The sequence below is a fragment of the Triturus cristatus genome, chromosome 11, assembly GCF_964204655.1.
Source record: "Triturus cristatus chromosome 11, aTriCri1.1, whole genome shotgun sequence".
Classification (NCBI taxonomy): domain Eukaryota; kingdom Metazoa; phylum Chordata; class Amphibia; order Caudata; family Salamandridae; genus Triturus; species Triturus cristatus.
This window is the reverse complement of record NC_140594.1, coordinates 302373965-302396221: the sequence shown is the minus strand read 5'-3', so window position 1 is coordinate 302396221 and position 22257 is coordinate 302373965. Positions and strand designations below refer to the sequence as shown.

At 43.8% G+C, this 22257-nt stretch overlaps 1 protein-coding gene across 1 annotated transcript in view; it reads left to right on the top strand.

Moving 5' to 3' along the window:
- The window catches only part of RBM19 (RNA binding motif protein 19), a 420351-nt gene that overhangs the window by 292933 nt on the left and 105161 nt on the right, over positions 1-22257 (top strand). The window contains exon 23 of the mRNA XM_085635231.1: positions 2098-2218. Coding sequence (XP_085491357.1) covers positions 2098-2218 — 121 coding nt within the window. The remainder of the gene's footprint in view (positions 1-2097; positions 2219-22257) is intronic.

The following is a 22257-nucleotide window of genomic DNA, read 5'->3' as shown; positions in this document are numbered from 1 at the left end:
AATTCTAATTTTGTTTGTTTTGGGTCCAATTCGCAGGCAGTTAAGACTTGGTGAAGTAATACTGCTAGCGGCCTACTTCATGCATTCACAAATGCCTTTGTGAATTGGCCCCAATGTTTATACACTAACAAACCACAGTTAGTGAGCGTGCGTGGTGGCCACACATTTACATTTGTACCTTATACACATATCAACAAATCTGATCATAGCTGAATTTTTGGGTGGTGATATTAGTTTCATGTTACTTTAATTAATATATTAATTGAAACTTAAGTCCTAAATGTAGTGAAGTTGTCCCATCAAATATAGCTGAAGTCTTGTTTACAAATCGAGTCAGGGGAAGCTATTGTATTTATGTCCAGTGCGTCTTTATATCCTTGAGCCCCACTCTGATAACGCATTTGGCTTGACTATTCAATCATATCTGCCTCCAAAAGTTTGTTTACACTCATGAAAATATCCTGTATTGCAGGACCGCGTGCAGTCTTTTAATGTTGCCCATTAGAAGAAAGATCTACCATCGTTGCTGAATTTCTTCACTAACACTTTCAAAAGGCCTTTTATTTTTACATTTTGTTTTGTGCATTTTGTTGAAGTGATAGAGCTATGGGTATCAGGCTGTTTCGGAGGTGATTTGCCCTAAATGACCGTCAGTTGTAGAACATGTGCAAACTTTCCTATAGCATCCAATTTTATGCAGTTGTAAATTGTAAATCATTCATATGTTATATCCAATTGTGCCTTCTATTAAAAAAGTTGAAGCAAACGCTCTCTCTAGATGGTGCCCACTCATTCTAATGGACTAAGCAAAGATGTGGCACACCTCAAGAGTCACTGTGAAACCCAAATGTGTCATTAATGTCATTAAACAATGGTGCCTGCATAGATGGGGGTATAAGCGTGGTATTAAACAATGGTGCCTGCATAGATGGGGGTATAAGCGTGGTATTAAACAATGGTGCCTGCATAGATGGGGGTATAAGCGTGGTATTAAACAATGGTGCCTGCCCAGATGAAGGTCTAAGCATGTTACTAAACAATGGTGCCTGCCCAGATGAAGGTCTAGGCATGTTACTAAACTATGGTGCCTGCCAAGATGAAGGTCTTAGCATGTTACTAAACAATGGTGCCTTCCCAGATGAAGGTCCAAGCATGTTTCTAAACAATGGTGCCTTCCCGGATGAAGGTCCAAGCATGTTATTAAAGAATGGTGCCTGCCCAGATGAAGGTCTAAGCATGTTGGTAAACAATGGTGTATACCCAGATGAAGGTCTACGCATGTTACTAAACAATGGTGCCTTCCCAGATGAAGGTCTAAGCATGTTATTAAAGAATTGTGCCTGCCCAGATGAAGGTCTAAGCATGTTATTAAAGAATTGTGCCTGCCCAGATGAAGGTCTAAGCATGTTATTCAATAATGGTGCCTGCCCAGGTGAAGGTCTCAAAATTACTTGTTAGGATTACCCTGGGCTTTAAGTGGGCCGGGTCCCGCCGGTGCTGAGCACCGGCAGTTCTAAAAAGCAGGTGTTGAGACGGGTCCCTATCAGGCTCTCCATTTTCTCCATCACACTCTGGGTGAAAAAAAAACCTGAACTCTGCAGCAGTACCTTCCTTCACTGCATTTGGGGTCACTTGGAAGAGACTCGTTAATGTTCTTTCACAGTCTCATCATTTCAGAACTGAAGGATTTTCATATTATATTCAACGAAGTCATAGTTGTTGCTTATGCAACTACCAACCATTGACAAAGCCAATAGTTTTGGCTTGCTGTAGGTGTAATGTTACTTTTTGTATTATACATCTGGATGCAATTACACAAACCGCAAAATACCAGTTGGACGGCACACTATGCTAAGCACAGATTTTTCGCTTACGTGTTTTAAGCCACGCCCTTAATAACATTGGCCACGCCCCTGTGAGAGACCCTTCCCGGCCCCCCCAGTTTTTTCATCCCACTTAAAGCCCTGGGTTTAGCTTGGGATTGCACTACCACGGAACTGCCCTTTAACAATATCAGTGTTTTTACTTCCAAAGTTTAGAGTCGGATACTTTAGGTACAATAATGTAAATATGTTGCTCCTTCTCTCCTTTCTACAGAAAGCCTTCAGCGCCCTGTGCCACAGTACCCATCTCTATGGGAGGCGACTGGTCCTGGAATGGGCTGATGCCGAGGACTCTGTGGAGGCCATACGGAGGAAGACAGCGGAGCACTTTCACGGTGAGGAGGCTCAGCGGGTGATTGGGGTGAAAAGTCCCACAGGAATGTGGCAATTGTGCTTCTCTGGGAGTTTGCACCTCTTCATTACAAATGCCTGGCATGGGAGGTGGATTCAACAAAGCTTACTTCCCTTAAGCCATGAATCCCTGGCAAGGAGAGAATTGACAAAGTGAGCAACTAGAGACCTCACCTGGTTATTGGGGAGGTCAATATGGGACAAAAAAGGCAGATGGTCAAATGGAAAGAGGTGGTTGGATGGACAGCGGTAGTGAGAGTAAATCAGTGTTTCCTAAACTGTGCATCCTGAGCGAATTTTTGGTGGGTCGTGAAAGTTGAAGCAATAAAAACGATGCCTATAAATTCTGTACTTATCTTGTCACATTTGCTGCGCTTGAAAGACAGAGGTCAAATGCCAGCCAATGTCTTCTGACAAATTGCTGCTTTTTTAACATGGGCATTGGTGTTTACACACTCCTCTCACTTTGCAGTCAGAAAAACATAAGTAAAGTGAATTATGTGGCAGTCTTGCTGGGGTACAGGTGTTTTAAAGGGAAGCCTGTAGGATGTATTTTGTTTGTAACACAGAACAAAGCGTAAATACCTGCAAACGAACTGTACACATTCAGCAGTTCGGAAAGCAAAATGAGGCCCATGTGTTTGTAATTCTGAAGAGTGATGGAAAAAAACATTTTTACAGGATCAAAACAATTCAATATACCTTACTTGTTGGTGCACACATGATAAATATTCACTTATAGCTAATAACCGCACATTATCGTTTGTGTGCAATATAATTTCATCAGTAAAACTGAATATCTTTGCAAATGTACTGCCCATTTCAGTGTAAAGTGTGCTGTCTGTAAATGACAGTGCACTTCCACATAATGCTGTAATTATAATAAAAAATCACGCACCTCGTGTCCATTAAACTAGATGGGTCACAACAGTTTGTCGTTTTAAAAAGTGGGCTGTGGTTCAAAACGTTTGGGAACTACTGGAGTAAATGAAAAGACAGGAACATGGAGAGGAGATTAAAGTAGCTAGGGTGAATGCAAGCATGCCTGTATTCATGAAGCACATTACTGAAAGTACTCACTATAGATTTTAGAGAAAGGTGGTGATGGGGGGGGGGGGGTATGATTCTTCGAGAAGGTGAATATGGGTAGCCATAATCAGAAAGATTGAGACGATTGAAGGATGAGAGAGAGGGCAATGGAAGAAAAGAAGAACAGCAAATAAACCAGAAAAGGAAATTCAGATGACGACCAGGCGATCTGCATAGATAGGTTACAGGAGGATAGAAAAGAGTGAAAATGTAGGGAAATGTGAAGCGCCGCAGGAACACAGCTGCGAAGAGCTGCAGAGATGAAAAGGGGAGCAGTGCAGTGTAGGTGAGTCAGGGAATCACACAAAAGAGCTGTAGAGATGAAAAGGGGAGCAGTGCAGTGTAGGTGAGTCAGGGAATCACACGGAGCAGAAAAGAGCTGTAGAGATGAAAAGGGAGCGAAAAGGGAGAGCAGCGCAGTGTAGGTGAGTCAGGGAAACACACAGAGCAGAGAAGAGCTGTAGAGATGAAAAGGGAGCGAAAAGGGGTAGCAGTGTAGGTGAGAGCCAGGGAATCACACGGAGCAGAGAAGAGCTGCAGAGATGAAAAGGGGAGCAGTGCAGTGTAGGTGAGAGTCAGGGAAACACACGGAGCAGAGAAGAACTGTAGAGATGAAAAGGGAGAGAAAGGGGTAGTAGTGTAGGTGAGTCAGGGAATCACACGGAGCAGAGAGGAGCTGCAGAGATGAAGAAAAGATGCTGGAATAGAACACGTGAGGAAACCAGAGACTATCGTAAGGGACGGACGGATTAAGAGGGTGGGGGTAGGGCAAAGAGGTGTTATGAGAGAGCGTAGCATAAGCAGTTAACTGGAGGGGAGATCTCCCCACTGCCTCTTTATTGATGTGCACTGACAGATGCCGACGTTTCTGTTTACAAACAGTAGTGCTGAGTGCTCTCCCAGGCTTGCTCCCTCCCACAGATCAATGCTCTCCGCCTCCCCGGGTTGTCCCCAGTCAAGGAACGGCCTGAGATCAGCAGTCCTCGCTCTGCCTGAAGCTGTGAAGAGACAGCCAGCGCTGAAGGCTCGGCAGCTGGAGCTCGAGATGCTGAGTCTGACGGTCCTCGTGTGATGCTGTAATCCCTCTGTCTAGATTCTATGCCTGTCTTTGGTCTAGGCTGGTGGGATGGGCTTTGTACTTTGCCCTGGACCATGTACAGTGTGTGTCTATATCATTTATAGTGGCAGGGACATTATGAGGCTTTGAGGGCACAGGGCCAAACGTATTGTGGGGGGGCCCTATTCGGAACAGCTTTGAATTTTGTATCCAGTTTCTGCTCTTTCATGCCCTCTTTGGGCAGGTCACTGACAGGGCACAGGCACACTGGCCCAAATCCTAAATGTGTTTACATCTAATATTTAGGGACAGTGAGGTGTGTTTTCAATTTTGTAACACAGCAACAGCTCATACATATTACTGCAAATAACCTCTGTGACATATGAATATGTGAGGTCCTGTTTTGATCTGAAAGAATGATACATAAACGCAACATGTCTTTGCAAAATGTCTGTAATAGACGCTCACACATCGCCCACATTAAAAATAAATTTTGTTGTCCTTAAAGCCTTTCAATGTAGTTCATTGGTGCTTTCACAGTAGTGACTATGATGGGATGTCTTGTTTCACTGTCATGGAAGCAGAACAACAGAGCTGTACAATCCTGGTGTACAAATTCACTCTGGGCTCGTCTTGCTGCCTGAGATTCCTGATCCAGTCAACTTTAAGCATAAAGCCTTGAGGCTCAATGTTAATCTCCTTAGTTTAGGTGTGATTTCATGTCCTTTCCCGACATAAGGAGGCAGAGCAAGAACTGGTATGTTATCCAGCAACGAGGTTCAGCACCCTGATCAGTTGGCTTCACTATAAAAGGTTAAAACTGAATTTCTGATCTATGTAAAAGATTTCTCTTATAAACTACAGGGGAAGATTGTTTTTTGCCAAACGACCATTTTTTCTTGCTTTTGCTACCATGCTAAACTTTCTTATTGCAAGTTTAACAATTGAACGTGTGCTGGTCTCTTTTGTTGCAGGTTTTATTCATGAATGTTCTGTTTTATATCAAGTATTTTTTATTATTTAAACAACTAGTATGGACATGTAAAAAACATATGGAAGGCTATAAATATAAAAATGATAAAGAGGGAAATAATGTCATTAATCTGTGTAGTTATTGCAATAGATACATCTAACCACAGATTCCTCACTTTCCCCAGGTGATCTGGAGCTTTGCTCCTCTTTTATCTTCACTTTGTGATTTTTTCTAAAAAAAATGTACACATTATTTTTTTCTGTGCAAGGAAACATCGCCGCCTAAGACTTCAGGGTTTAAGCCTTGTAGTGACTGTCGCAAACAGATGTCTGTGACAGATTCCGAGTTGTGCCTGTGGTGTTTTTTTTGTCGCAATACTCCAAGGCTTGCAACGACTGAGACCAGTTGAACCCAAAGGCCATTCGTGAAAGCAAGGTGAATCTTTTTCTGATGAAGCACAACAATGCTCCACGCAGGCTTCAAGTTGAAGTCGAGAGTGCAGCCCTACTCCTGCTTCTGAAGTTTTTCCACTGCAAATCATCTTCTAAGTTGCATTCTTTTGGTAAATTAATTAAAAAAATTAAGAAGTCCTTGTGGGACTCAGCCCCTTCACACCACTCTCTGGAGAAGGTGCAAGGGCATCACAGTGCCTCCAAATCTCGCCACATTCTACTGAGTGCCCGATTCGGTCTTCGGTCCCAATGTATCTCGAGTTTCCGGGTCTTGCTGTGACGTCACATTAAGTCAAAGCCTTTCAAGAAGCCATGCTGAGGATCTTTCGCACACTGTCGGCTCCCTTTGGCTCTAATGGGTCTGCAGGGGCCTCCAGTCAGCTTACCACAGGCGGGTCTGACCTATGCAGTGTCTGTGCCCCTTGAACTCTTTTTGGGCTTCGCACATGTGTCGGTGCCGACTTAGAGTTTGATGCCAAACTCTGCGCCAGAGCCGCAGATGTCAATGCCAGCGCTGGAGCTGCAACCCATTGTTCTATTCCGGGCTGAATTATTCTCGAAAGTGGTTTGTCATCCACCTCAGGCCTAGGCACCACGGATTGTCTACGAAGGTCCACTGAAACGAGCATGGTGCTATGGCATAACACAAAGGTCAGACCCACAGGCTACTTAGTGGATATCTAGCCATTCTTCCTGGAAATGACCTTTGAGTGTACCCGCCTGTTTGGTGAAAAGGCAGGCTCTGTCCTGGAGCATTTTAAGATGAGCCAAGCTAAGGCACACTCCTCGTGTCTTTCCGCACCAGTCCAGCAACCCCTCCAACTGTTTCACCCTTTTCCGGTATATGCCAAGGGCTTGGTGTATCATCCTTGTCTGGCACCATCACCCACACAATAGGCCTCTCAGCCCTTTCGAGGTCAGAGCCATGGGCCCAACAGATAACAACCAGGTCATCAGGTGTTGCATATGTCCCAAAGCCTCATCCCTCCGATGACCACCTCCAAACCTCCTATGGTGCACCTTTAGTGGCTTATAAACTCCTTCTTGGAGATAGGGTGAGCTACTCCCTGTCGGGGTGGCAGAGCATTGCATCCTACAGGTGGGTCCTGTAGATTTTCCTACGGGGCCACACCCTGCCATTCCTTTTTGATCAACCGCATCTACATCAGAGCGGGTCTCTGACGATATCCTGTCCATTTTGCATCAAAAGGTGCAGGCTTTTTTAGCCAAAAGAGCCATAGAGAGGGTTCCAGTCTCAGGTGGACGGACTTGATTGTATTCCCGCTACTTGCTCATTCTAGAGAAGAACCAAAGAGGCCTTTGTCCTTTCTTAGATGTTGGCGCTCTCAATTCCTTCTTGTGGAAGAACAAAGTCATGATGCTCATGCTAGTCCAGGTTCTCTCTACCGTGGATCCCAGAGACTAAATGGTAGTGTGGGGCCTGCAGGATGCCTATTTTCACATCCAAATTCTGCAAACCCACAGACGCTACTTGTGATTCTAAGTGGTTCACGAGCATTTTCAGTTTACCATGCTCACCTTCTGCCCCACCAGTGCCCTTAACTGCTACGTTGAGGACTGGCTGTTGAAGGAGGGATTGTCACCGTCATTTTCAGACCACCTCCAGACGATAGCGAACCTCTTGACATTGCTGGGATTTTTAATCAGTCTGCCAAAGTCACACCTGAGTTCTTTGCAGAGACTCCCCTTCATTGGAGCCACCCTGGATATGGTGCACTTTTGGGCCTTTCCTGTGGACCAACCAGTCAAGGATATTCTGGATATGATCCCAGTATTTCAGCTTCTGTCCTGGATCTTGCATAAGGACGTGTGTAAAGCTTATTGGCCAACTTGCCTCTTGCATCCTTCCTGCTAATCATGTGGCATACGAAGTCCTAGTCGGCCCAGCACCAGGAGAACCCATGTGATTCCATCCAAGTGTCTGCAGTGGTGGCTGCTCTAAAGCAATTGGATCAGTGGTAAACCCCTTTCCCTACACCCCCCAAACTTGACAGTGGTGAAAGACACATAACTATTGGGTTAGTAGAAGTGGTGATCAGAGGAGTCTGTTCTCTGGTGGAGTTCTGTCTCCACATAAATCTGTTGGAGTGGTATATGATTCACTTGTAATTGAAGATCTTATAGTTGTCCATCAAGGGTAGGCTGATTCAGGTTTTAACAAACAACACCAGTGCCTTGTTGTACTGCAACAAGCATCATGGCTTGGGGGTCTTGGGTCCTGTGCCAGGAGGCTCTACACCTCTGTAGATTTGAAGCTGGCTAAATCATCAGGGGATTTCCTTGGTAGCACAGCACTTGCTGGGAACTTAAACCACCAGGGCAGACAAGCTCAGTTACTGACACCTAATGGATTAGGAATGGCGGTTCCACCCGGAGATGGCACAAGTCTACTTCCAGCAATAGGAGAATGACGGCTTGATCTCTTTGCCACCACAGAGAACGTGCCGGGTCAAAACATTTGTGCATTGGAGTTCCCAAAAAATGTTTCCCCCGGAGACGTATCTCGCATGCAGTGGAGCACGACACTCCTCTATGCCCTCCTGCTGCTGCCGCCTCTCCTGCCCTGAGGTCTAAAAAACATCAGACTTGACCCGGCCTAAATAATTCTAGTAGCTCTGGATGAGACCAGGAGAGTGCAATACCCGGAAATCCTGGGCATGAGCATATGGCCTCTAATCAAGCTGCAGCTTTGGGAGGATCTTCTGTTGCAACAGCAGGGTAAGGTACTGCATCTGATTCTCCATTTTTTACATTTGTATGCTTTGAGATTGACCAGCGGTAATTGACCTCTTTCAACCTTCCGCCTAAAGTTGTTGATGGCATCTTAACGGTGAGGCGTCCCTCTACAAAGTCAGTGAACGTTGGTCATTGGATACATTTGTGCTTGGAGCACCAGCCAACAAATTGACACTACAAGAAGCTAAGTTATTTGAAGTTTTGTCATTTGTTTGTTCCTGACCCAGCAATAGTTTGCCTTGGGCACTGTTAAAGGCTATTTATAAGTTCTTTCTCATATTTTGCATTTGCTGGAGCAGCCCTCTTTAAGGCACCTGTTGTGATGAGGTTTCAGAAAGGTTTGTAACGTTTGTTTCTGCCAAAATCCTTTGTGACACAGTTGGGCTTGAACCTAGTTCCCACTTTCTTATGTGCACCTCTTTTGAACCACTGCAAGTTGATTATTAAGACTCCTTATGCTGAAAACAGTTGTTCTCATCGCCATAACATCAGCAAGGCATGTGAATGAACTGCAGGCTTCTTCTGCCATAAAACCATATATTACTACATTTTTATCAGAGAAGTAGGTGTTGAGAACCTGAACTTCCTTTCTACCAAAACTGGTCACTCTAGTTCATGTTAGGCAGACTATCGCCCTTCTGACGTTCCTTCCTCCACCTCATCCCTATAAGGAGGAAGAGATACTTTATCATTTGGACCCCAAGAAGGCACTAATCTTTTATATTGAATGCATCAAAGAACATCTGGTCGGTTTCTCTGTGGGCAAAGGGTAAGGCAGTGCAAAAGCGGACCATCTCCCAATGAAGTGTTCTCTGTATAAAGATCTGCTACGCACTTGTGAAGAAGCAGATTCCAGAAGGCTTACAGGATCATTTCACAAGAGCTAATGCTAATTCTACTGCACTAGCATGTGGAGTATCTGTCCTTAATATTTGTGAGGCATCTACATGCATACATTCACATAGGAAGCACTACTGCCTCAACAATCAGGTCCATCAAGAGGGGCATTTTTCCTGTGTGGTTTTGCAGGTCTTTTTGGTTGGAGCCAGATACTGAGGAGTTACTACAGTGGTATCTTTTCACAAGATGCACAATCTTCAGGTAGAAGTATCCATCAGAAGAACAAGTTACTTTCCTTTGATAAGTTAATAGTGTCTCCACCAGCAAGATCGTTACCAAAGATAAATTACTTGTTCTTTTGGCAGTAATCTCCAAACAATTTAGACACAATTACGCTGCCCTTATCTGTAAATAATGGTAACGCCTTCAATTATTTAAATAAGAAATAGTATACCATCCTTGCAAAAGAGGTGATAGAGAAATATCTAATTGGATGTTTCAGTCATTTCAGCAGAATGTTCCGCATATTAAGACCTCCAAACTATGAGTGGTCTTACACCTCACCAGGTATGGAACTGTACTCTCCATTGCCGCACTCCATTGTGGAAAAGTGCCTCCTTTGCTGCAGCTGAATACAGATCAGTACAGCTGCTGGAACTGCATTCGTGAAGTGTGGGCACTAAGGTTAATCTGCCTGCAGCCTGGCCTTCAAATTCTGAACCTTTGCTAACTCCCAGTGAAGCCCTGGCAGACTATGACTGCTAAGTGGTTGAAGCCTTGCTCAACACAGTCAGTAATTTACCCTCTCTCTGGGTACTATTGGCCTGCCCCTTGTGACCCAGCGTTCTTGAATTAGCACTCAACACTGGAAAATCTTCTAGAGCAAGCTTCAGCCAGCAAATTAAATCCAAATGGTACCTACTTACCCATCTTGGCATGTGGGGGTTCTCTTCTAGTTTAGTTTTCCGACCTCTGAATAAGCTCTGCCTCTTGGACAGATACACTTGTGCCCTATGATATATAGCAAGCAAGATCTTTCCCAGCCTCTCTGAAAAAGTTTGAATTACCTTTGCTCAAACAGTCCACGGCTGACAGGGTTCATCCAAATATATTCTCCAGGCCGGGCTAGATATCTCTGTCTGCATAGGCCATGCTTTTGGGAATTACTATGGTGATTCTTTGTCAAACCTGGATGTCCAGCCTGTGGTAACCTCTTCTACCATCCAGGTATTCAAAAATATTTGGAAAATAACCTTGCTTGCTATATTGTGGCATGCTCCATCGTCTGTGAATTCCCCACGTCAAGGTAGGTGTGTACCATCTTGACTGACTCAACCAGTCATGGGAGTGCCTGATGCATTTCAACTGGAGAAAAGCAGGGATACAGACATTTAAGTAATTCTTTAAGTTAGGTGGCCTTATCATGCAGACGACCACTATCTTGCTCCTGTTTCTTTAGGGTTGTCACCCAAGGAGCCAAAATTCCACTGGATGCCTATGTAGATGATAGGCTTCATCGGTGCCATTCCAGACATGTTTTCATTCAGTGTTTCCCTGCAGCAAGTCTGGGGCATTCAGGGTATGAGCATGCAGTTCTGAGACTTCTTGGTCTCCAGGCCTTGTGCATCCTGCTTGTGGATCGTGCCCATTGGCACATGCGGACATTGCAGTGCAACTTACATCTTCAATTGGTTTTCACTATGGGAGCCTCTCAGACAATTTCCGTGTGTCAGATGAGACGGCACAAGATCTTCTATGGTAGGTGAAGGATTGCAAATTGACTTGTGGCAGGTCATTCTCCCTACCGCATCCAGAGCTCACAGTAGTGATGAATGCATCTGCTCTGGGTGTAGGAGTTCACCTGGACAAGGTGGAAGTTAGAGGCCTTTGATCTTCACTACAGCCGAAGCACCACAACAGACTTCTGGAGATGTGTGCTTTTTATCTGGCTCTCAAAACCACCATTTGGTACAATAACAAACCAGGCTGACTGGGGTCACATTTGCTGTTCAAGAAGGTGCTGTGGCTGTGGTGCTGGCAAAATCTTCAGAGAATTTCCTTGACTGTCCACCATGTTAAATGATCCCTAATCATCAGGGCAGTCGAGTTCAGCAGATGCTGTAAGAAATTGGGTTACTATTTCGGATGGGTAACTACCTACAACAAGAAAAAATCACAACCCTTGTCAGGGTGAACCTTAAAGTCACTAAATTAAACTGAGCTCACCTGTTGGTAGCTATGCCACAGAGTAGACAGGCTTAGCTTAGGGAAATGTGTACAGTGTTTATGCAGTACCAAAACATGAATAAAGTCAAAATGCAAAACAATAAAAATCCCTTACCGAATTAGAAGATAGAGTAAAATGTAATTAACAAAATGTCACCAAAATGGCAAAAATCCAAAAAGGGGAGCCGGAGATCAGACTTTTTCTTAGTTTCATGTAAGAATAGCGCCGAGAAGCACAAAGTGCCAATAATAGTCAATGATAGTTGTAGACCAGGACCTAGGTGCAATTTGCGGCTTTCCGCAATGGAGCACGTGTTCGATACACCAACAGGTTTGTCTTGGCCAAATATTTTACCTTCAAACTTTGTCCTTTAAGTCCCAATTCACCAAAGGAGTACACTTCCAACTCCCTCACCACCACCCTAAGACTTCAGAGGAGGCACTTATAGACTCACTGGGTGGCAGGTAGCGGCCAACAGGAGGTCCAGACCAAGCCCAATTGCCAGCTGGGCAGTTGCAATAAAGGCCTCTGCAAGCTATGCCTGTAACTTGAACAGGAGGTCAGCTTTATACAGCTTTGAGTCCACTTCTTTGTCCTGGGTACTAGAGGAAGCAGGTCCAGTCTTTCTGGGCTCCTTATTGTCACAGACAGCAGGTTCAGTCCTCATCTGTTCTTCCTCAGCTCCTGCAGTTTTTTGACGTGGGTGCCTGGAGATGCCACATCTATGTCTGGAACGAGCTAGTGGGTGGTAAAGACTCCTTGACACATCCAGACCAATGGGGTGAAAGCTCCCAGGGCCAACCCTACCCATTTTGGGCATTTACAAGATGGTGAAAGTCTTCTGCCACACTAAACTTGGGCTGTGAGGGCTTTTGGGGACGTCGGTGTGGGCGGAGGGTACTATGGTAATCCTAGTGCCCTTTCACATCTAACACCTAAATCCTGTTTGAAGCAGCCACTGTACCCCCAATAAACCCAGAAAAAGAAGTCTAATGGAACAAAAGCAAGGTTTTCCGGCAACCAGACAGTAGATGCACAAGAATTGTCTTGGCATCCTATTTCCTTCCTGTCAAGTGTGCCCAAGTGTCATATGTAAGCCCAGCAAACCTGTCAAGCACGATTTGACACTCAGCAGGATTTAAAACTGTAGTGTCAAAAAGGATGCCACCAGCTCCCACCCTGCATATTCTGTGAGATTCAGAGCAGCCATCACTGCCCATTCGGGTCATCCTGTTGATAGCTCCTGGGAAGCATTTCACACCGATTCAAATGCCAATCACTGACTGGGAGAAATTTGAGAGCTAACACAAATTAGCTACCAGCAACTTCAGGCAGGGACGGTGTAACTTTCTAAAAGTTACTTTTCCTTGATATTCATCTAAAATCCGACTTCACAATTGAATTGGATTTTTAATAACTAATAAAATAGTTGTTTAATTACTTTTTATTGCTAGATCTAGTCCTAAGTATTAATATTTTTATCTGTACTCCGGTTTTCTACGATTGTATGAAATTACAGCGCATGCGTTTACAAAGTATGCCTTTGCCACACATGCCTTTACAACGCAAGGTAAATAGACATAAGGTAAGTGAAACCCCTAATTTTTTGGGGAACTACATATACATTTGTATATATTTAATATTACAAATATTAAATGTACCTTTTTGGGTGGCAGCCCAGCCTTACCCAACCCTAAACCCTAAAAATACCTTACAACCCTATACCCGTACCCACCCCTAAACCCTAAAAGCACTCATACCACCTTATGCCTGTACCCGCCCCTAAACCATAAAATCACCCTTATTATCCTATGTTCCTACCCACTCCTAAACCCTAAAAATACCCTTACCGCCCAATTCCCTTACCCACCTCTAAACCCTGAAACCCCCTTACTACCCTATACCCGTACCCACTCTTAAACCTTAAAAATACCCTTACCACCCAATGCCCCTACCCACCCCTAAACCCTAAAAATACCCTTACCCATCCATAAACCCTTTGAACACCCTTACCCAATACCCCTACTCACCACATAACCCTAAATTAAAATTATTTCTATCTATCTATCTCTCTCTAGACACACGCACTTACCTTAAATATACTCTCCTTTCTTTGTAAAGGCATTGCATGGTAAAGGCATCCTGCTGTAAAGACAACACTGTAAAGGCTGTCTCCCGTTTTCTACATAGGACAGCTAGGCTAGTCACAGTAAAAAATAGCTTTTAACTGCTTGTCACTGTGAGTACATGATAACATGAAACGTCTACATGTCCTACTTTTAAATACCATTCACCCTGACTTATGGACTGCAAGGCCTGCATAGGGGTGATTTATTATTATTTACAAAGGAGGTTTTCACCTGTCAAAAGAGTTTGTTTTGACAGTTTGAATTCTGTTTTTTACTGTTGCAATTAGGCTGCAAATGTAGGCTTGAAACAATGTTTTGCACTGCCACTGTAGGGGATGGCATAGTAGGTGCTGAAAACCACTGCTGCCATTAAACCTCCAGGCCTTGGACACTTTGTATCATATACCAGGGATTAATAGGCAATTTAAATATACCAGTTAGGAATATGTCAATTCAACCATCTTTAAAGGGGGAGCATAGGCACATTATTACTGGTTAGCAAGTGTAAAGTGCACCAAGGTTTAAAGCCAGCAAAAATATACGGTCAGGCAAAAGGCGAAAAATCCTAAAGTAGACATCTGTAAGAACTACATGGCAGCCAGCTCATACTGTTTTCTTGTTCGATATAAGACCTTCATGGCACTGTTCAGGTTAACCTGTAAAGAGCTTCAAAAACGCATGGTGCATTAGCGCTATATAAAACAGCTAAATAAATTAAATATAGTGTTCCTACATAGCAAGATAGAAAAGTGACATGTGACTGGGCTGATGCACATGTTTCCTCTAGTGAAATGGCATGTGGTGTATTTTGATGTGAACCTGAGTCTTGCTGGAGTGGCACACAAACCCTTTCAGTGCATGACTTATGATAACTTTTAGTTTCTCTTTTGAATGGCTTCCTTCTTGCTAAAACGTAAGCCAAGCATGGTGTTGAGCAGGAGGCCCCTTCACTCTCTAAAAAATGCACGTTTCAATAAGTCAAAGTCATCCTGATTCCACTTTTGCTGGCTATCACCTGAATAATTAGATTTTCTCTTGATTTCAGTTGGCTTACGTTTGTAGTTGCGAAAAAAAGCCAGGACTCTGGATGCTACAGACTAACCCTTTGTGACCTTTGGAAGCAGTAATGAAAGCCAAGCTTTAAAAGAGGGAAGCAGTGATGAAAGCCACGCTTTAAAAAATGGAAGCAGTGATGAAAGCCAAGCTTTAAAAGAGGCTTAAAATGTATCTCTCACTGCAATACTTTGCATGGGACAGACCCCCCATCTGGGTTTGAGTACACTTCAGCAGAGCTATTGCCATGTCAGTGATATTCTGTAGACACAAACCTTTGTGGCATTTCACTCTTGAGGCTTCCTCCTGAAGTTACTCCTAAAGCAATCCTCAGTTCAACTTGGAGGTTCCACTAAACCTTTTTGCTTAGGTGTGAGATGCCTTATTTTTTTCTCTCCTCTTCTCAGTCCTGTGGAATCAATAAGCAGGTTGAGATGGGAGAGAAACCGGATGTAAGAGTAGAAGAAAACTGCATTTATGATGTCCTTATTGCTTTGCTTTTGTTGGTTCCTTTATGTTAGTAAAACTCTCCTGCCAACCCTTTTGGCCTTGAAACAAAACAAAACACTGATGCGCTGCTTTGAAGTTGAGCCTACCCGACCACGTAGCGGTCTGGTTGAAAAAAACCTGTTGCGGGCTTACTAAGAACTTAGAGTGGGCTTAAAGCTCGTCCACTGCACACCATTGGTTGGCTTTACTGTCACTCACTTCCTTGCTTCTTATTTGTTGTCTTGCCTTTTCCATCTTGTTACATCTAGTACTTATCCCTCCTGTGGAGCATCGCCTTTTTAACATCTTATTGACTTGACTGACTTGTGTCATTTTCTGTTCACTTTTAGGGAACTACTTTTTTCTTTTTGATCAGGCTCTCCATGAAAGTTTGTATGTTCCAGCTCTCTCAATCGCCTTTGTTTGCTCCTCCAAGATGCCCCTGTGCTCAGTGTCTCTCCTTTGTGTTCTTCGCCCTCACACTCTGTTGTTCTCCACTCATGAGCTTCTCTCCTACTCCCTGTGTTGCTGTCACCCTTGTTCACTGCTTTCTCATTCAATTGCTTCTCCTCTTGACCCGCACCCCGTGTTTTTCTCCCCTGATCCTCAACTCCATTGTGTGCTTCTCGCTCTTATTGCTCTCTTCGCCACCCATGTTGCATTCGTGCACTGCTTTCCCCTCTGCTTCCGCACCTTTACTGTCTTTTTTTTGTTTTGTTTTTTTAAAGTTTTGTGCTTTCGTGCACAACAGTCTTCATTTTTTATTTACTGGTCCAGTGGCGTCCACCATCTTGGATCAGTAAATAAAAAATATGGAAAATGGCGCCTCGTTATTCCGCTGTTGTGCGCAAGTGAATTGTCACATGTCATTGTGCCTGTTTTCAATTTTTTTTTAACCAATGTTAAACAACATCGAATAAAATAATTTTGCTTTCCCCCTTGATGCTCTACAGCATCACGAAAAATCGCTAGCAAAGCAGACAGGTCCTTAAGGTTTTGCCAGTGCTTTTAAGAAAGGAACTGGCGAGGGCCTATGCACATGCGGGACAATAGTGGAATGTCATTGCTTGACAGACCCCTGCCTGAATGGTGAGTTATCTGAAATGTGTCCTTATTTTGTTTTTTTTAATAAACTTTATTGACAGATAGGGATATTACATAGACAGTATAAACCATAAGGAATCCTTCTACAACATTCCAATGACCCGCTGTCCTCATCAACACCCATATAGGCAACAGAAGTATTACTACTCATGCAGGAGCTACAGATGTATCCAATAAGAGTAAATGTAGAAAAAGAATACAGATTTCTCCTATATAAGGACTAAAGCAAGCCTTAATATCCCACAAGATCATAAGACTCGACCTCATCAAAAATATAACAATACAAGAGAAAAGGCTTATTTCACAGTCTACGTACCTCCCAAGCCAATACATAACAATGTAATCCCCTCTCCCCCTCCAACCTGCTTTTGTGTTTGGCCTCTGCAACAAATAACTAGCAAAACACTTCAATTAGTCCGCGGTTGCCCTTAAATCTCATAGTCATCACCTACATTTGTTTCCTCCCCAAACTCACACCTTTGGAGTAAGAGGTGCCGAACATGCAGTCGCGGCGCCGGGTTCGAACAACTCTGGCTGCTCTCTTAATGCAGACAACATAAACGACCAGGCTGTCGGACCATCAAATTTATTGTCCTTACGTACATGACACATCCGCACCTCCTCCATATTTGCCCACTCACAGATGTCCCTCAACCACGCCATACATGTGAAAAGACAGCCACACCTCCCGAGCTGTACTCAAGATTTTCATATATTGGAGATATTGCCCGGTGCCCAGAGAGAAGGAAGCCATTTTTCTTCTCCCGTGTGATAAAGCGCTGCTCAACATTCAGATCTCCCTTAAGGTTACATCCCCCGTCCCTCCAACGCTGCACCGACATGGACTCGGCGATGCACAAGTAAGGTCGTACTGCCCACAAAGGCATGTTGGGCGCATATGGAGCTCGCTAAATGACCTGCTGGACAACACCCTCCCATCCCCTGTTGTATAATATAAGAGAACAATGAGGGGGCATGGAAACCAGACGTCAGCGGCCCAGCAAAGGTTGCCCACCTTGAGTGCCCAATAAGAGCGGTTTCTACCTTTATCATGGTTATGTCATAGTCTGCATACTTCCATTCTCTATCATGGGACTTCCCTACTTACTCCACTACATGGGACATCAAAACCCCTTTAAAAATGTGTAAGCATTTTAAAATGTGAATCATGTTCTTCTTTAAAAAAATGTAAGTGTATCTAAAAGAAAAAATTAAGATACCGCCATTCATGTTCCCTCAGTACAAAAGGAGGATATTTCATTAAATTCCTGATGGCAGTAGGCTACATGTGCGTCCAGTGTGCTCTGCACCTTACTGTTTAACTGATACCTTTTAAGGTGTGGAGGAAAAGGGCATCACTTTTAATCTGGGGAGAATAGCACCCTCTTTGAAGGACTTTTGTTACAAAAAAATGTATTCAGCAAGACTTCTATCCAGTGGTATACATTTAAATTAGACTCTGTAGAAGTGGCTTCAACCGGAAGAGAAATGAAGAAAACATAGTTTGAATCATCAGAAAAGATTGGATTGAATTTTTAAAATCTTTACATATATTCTGGTTTTCAGTGTGGTGGCTGCGGTACTCTGAGCTTATATATCTTGGGAGGATACCCTTGGTGCAGAAATATTGTTACAGCTGATTAACTTTCCCCTACTGATTCCAGTAGCTGGCAGGACTAAAAAGAACTTTTTCTTGACAAAAGTTATGATAGAAATGCTAATCTGAAATGAGCCTGGATAGGATGTAGATCAAGTTTCATTAAAAGCCGGTTGACATTTAAGATTAAGGTTTGGTTGCTCATATGACAGGCCTTCATTGGTATTTAAAATAAAAGTAAATCTTGAGAGACTAGGTGTGATAATAAATTACTAAAAATCTATGTTAGTAGAAATATGAATGCAGTAAAGGAAAGTAAGTCAGGAAATTGCATTGATTGCATACAAGTTTATGTACTTAAAAACAGAGCATGACCTTTTCTTCTGCTGTGATAAAGGACATTTTAATTACTTCTGTGTAATGTAGAAATCGTCCATAAAATAAATGAAAAATGTAATTGAAAACACACTCTAACCCGTGCCACCCATACTTACAGGTAGAGGTTCCTGAGATATGACCAAGGTCCAGAATGTGATAATCCACCTTTGACATCATTACTTGGAAATTAAGATTTTGCATTTCCATGGACAGGTGTATGAATAGAGGGGCCCTTGCCCTCCCAAGCCGGGCATGCATGGGAGAGTGCAGGTACTGTTCCTGAAAAGAAGTACATTATTAGACCTGGACTGTATCCTGAAAGCTAGGCTGGGGCCCAAAGGTTAGAGGTCCAGGCACTGTACCTGAGCTGGGGGTGAGTGGACGGACCGGATCTGCTATGTTATAGGGCACCAGTCACGACTTACAGTGGCAGGAGGTAGTCTTTGTCCATGATGTTTGGCTCTATACCCTTGTTGGTTATCTTCCACTTCTCAAGCTGGGATTACTGAGGGGAGGGCGGCTGTCATGACACATGCACACACATTAAATTGTTGCCTCATCACCTATTAACTATCACCTCAGAATAATAGTTGGAGACTTCTTGGCAGTATGCCTTCTGGTAAGGATGAACTAGCCTGTAAATGAGCTTCTGGCCTTCATCTAAGAGTGTGATACATGAATGAATATTGCACTGGCTACGCTTCTGCTTTCTAGAGTCGTTATTGTTCATCATACATTTTGCCTTACTGGAACTTATGAAGTATGGTACCCAGATAACTTTGCGCATGTATCTCTTCATGAGAGGGTACATGATGGAGGGTGTTCTGGGCCCATATACAGGATGGATGAATTTTACTTTTGCAGAAACATAATTTGTCCCTACACATAACATGTAGACTGTGAAATATGCCCACTTCTGTGCAGGTTAGATGCAGAACTCATCCTAAATAAGTCTCATTGGTAGAGAGTGGGGGGGGGAGGAAATATTGTAATGGTACGAAAATAGGCTGCATTACCTTTCCCAGCCTGTTCAGTGCCAGGTATGCTCTATTGGAGGAAATGTGTGCACACAGCCAAGATTTCACACGTGCCTTGACCCTTCCCCCACACTGAATCATTTTGGTCTGACAGCACTCAGAATATCTCTCACAGATTGATGTGGCCGTGGGCTCCCTGAAGTGCCTCTGGAGGGGGTGCGAGACATCTGGATGAAGTGCGTGTGGTTAAAAAGCTGGCCTCCTAACCTGCTGTTGCTGCGCGGAGGGCGACCCAGCAGAAATGACTGGGCACGAGCCACCTGTTAGGTTCTGCCGCTCTGATTGCCTTAGAGGCTGGTAGATGGTGAATGTGCATAGCTGGTAAATACCCAAAAGGAAATTTTATATTCAAGGGGTCGACCAAGTGCGTTTAGTGATAAGATGTTAGTCCTTCAGTCCGCGAATTGTTTAATGAATGTTTGGAAAGTGGAATCTGCTTGTCGCCACCCTTCTCGCCACATTGGATGTGTCTCATGTTGCTATCCTGTGCCTTTCACATAGTGCATGTCTCCACTCTTGAATGTTCTGTGTGTTTGTTTTTCTCATTACTGTTGATTTTTCACGTTGCTGTTAGTTTTTTGCGAACCAGCCTGTTTATTGACCTGCTAGGGACAGGATGGGGACCAGTAGAATAAGGACTAGTAGTGCTAACACTGAAACATTATTACTCTATGTATCTTTTATGGAAAATCAATAAAGTACTTTGAAAGCGAGAATGGCAAAGGCGAGGAAGTGCAAACTTCCAACGCGTTCTAGTAGAAAGGAGACTGGCAGTCTAAAATTGTAGGATGTCCCAACTACCTTACTCTCTGTCCCCCTGCTCCAATTAGTGGCCAGGAGAATGTACTTATTCCATAAGTGAATCCACTGTTCTCTTAGCGTCGGGTAAGTATTGCGAAGTGCTGACACCGGTGGATATAGCATCGAAGGGGCTTCTTGCAGCTAGATTGAACATCGTCTGGTTTGGGCGAGACCCAGTTTGGTGAGCTGAGTTAGAAACTGACAGCCTGATGCACAGCAGGAAGTCATTGGGAGAAGAGTTGGTTGTTGGGAAAAAAGGTAGCTCCATAAGCAGCCTTTTAGTCAATGCCTTTCAGTGAAATTAAGAGTAACCTTGCAGAGGAGCAGCTAATATCCTGCCTATGTGCAACTATTCTAGGGAATGCATGAACAAACTCCTGGCGACATGTTAAATACATTAACCGTAAATCAGTGGCAAAACTTGAGGAAAGGTCATTTGAGTTATAGTACCGAGCAACCAAGATAAACATAGAAACTACGTAGTGTGGAGTGAGGGGTTGATGAGAGTGATGTTAGCAACGTTGGCAGTAGGAGTAGTAGTAGATGACCAGACTCGATGGGCATGTCAGTTTCAGTCCTTAGTAAATTGTATGCTTCTTAAAGCGTAAAGCTTCATTAGGGTAGGGAAGGTATGTTGGACTGACATTAACGATGAGGTCTTACTGTAGCATCTTTAGGAGGACATGTCTCCAAAGACAAGTTAGGGATAGCTGCCTGACCTTTGTAAAAGGCTGTTGATGCACGGATGTGCTCTGGGCATTCGTGTTTGCCCTCCTGCAAGTTGATGGTTTTGCTTGTGATTGAATTTCCCAGTGGAGCCTGTACTTCATGGGGTGACTTTATCTTTGATTCTTACTACCTTTCTTTTGTCTTCTTTCTTCCTTTTTACCTTCATTCACGCATTTTTCTTTCCTTGCTTCACTCCTATGTCCCTTTCCTTAGTTTTCCCTGTCCTTTTTACAATTCCTATTTTCTTTTTCTCTAACTTCCTCCATTTTCTCTATGTGTTTCTTGCACTTCTTTTCTTCCGCCTTTCTGGTTTTTATTTTTTCCTTGACCTTTCCATTTTTATTAACTTTGCCGGTTTCTCTCTTTCTTTACTCTTTTTTCCTTTAACTCTACCTAACCTATTCGTTCTCATTTTATTCATTCAATAACCTTTTTCTTTATACTTTTTGTTAGCGTCAATATCATTTTTTCTTTTACTCCTTTTTTTCCCTTTTGATTCTTATTTCTGTCTTTTATACATTTTCCACAGTACGTATATCTGTTGTTTCTTAATTCTTTTCATCTCACTTCTTTTTCTTTCATTTTTTCTGTTTTTACTCCTTGCTTATGTAATACACTTCTTTCCGTGCGAGCTGGTGAAGGGGGCAGCGAGGCTTTATCAGAAGTATATTGTGCAGTGTCTCTAATGCTAAAGTATCTATTAATATGTTTTCGTGCCTCAGCTGGTAAGGTTGCAGTCGCTTGCTGAGCGCCCCCGGGTTACCTGGCTTTGGATGTTGCGTCCTTCGCCATGCGTGCGCGCAGAGGCGGGTCAGGAAATTGCCCCCCTGCCTACATCCCCCCGTGGACACCCCTGGCTCCATCTCCTCCCGACAAAATGTGTGCCACTCCTGCCGAAATTCCACTTCTGTCAGTTAAGGCCCCGATCGATGAGGGAATAGCCGTGCCGGCCTTCTCAGCTGCTTCCCGGTGCCGGGCCTGGCAGGATGCCGTCCGTCCTGCTGCTCGCAGCCAGCAGGAGTGTTTGTGGAGCTGAGAGAACACATGTCAATAGTCATTTAGCTACATTGGGAGCAGGTACCCACTTTGCACGGACGGCAGGCCCCAGGGGAAGCACGGGTTCCTGTCTGCATCTTAGTGCGGCTGTGTGCCTTCATGTGGCATGCTTTATCGCCTGCATTTATTCAACGTGAGGCCACGGCTGACCTTGTCTGTGCATACATGGTCCATTCCGTATCATTTACATGCACAGGGCCTTCCTTGTATGCCTGTCTCGTGGTCATGTTTATTAGACTGCATCTGCACGTTGCT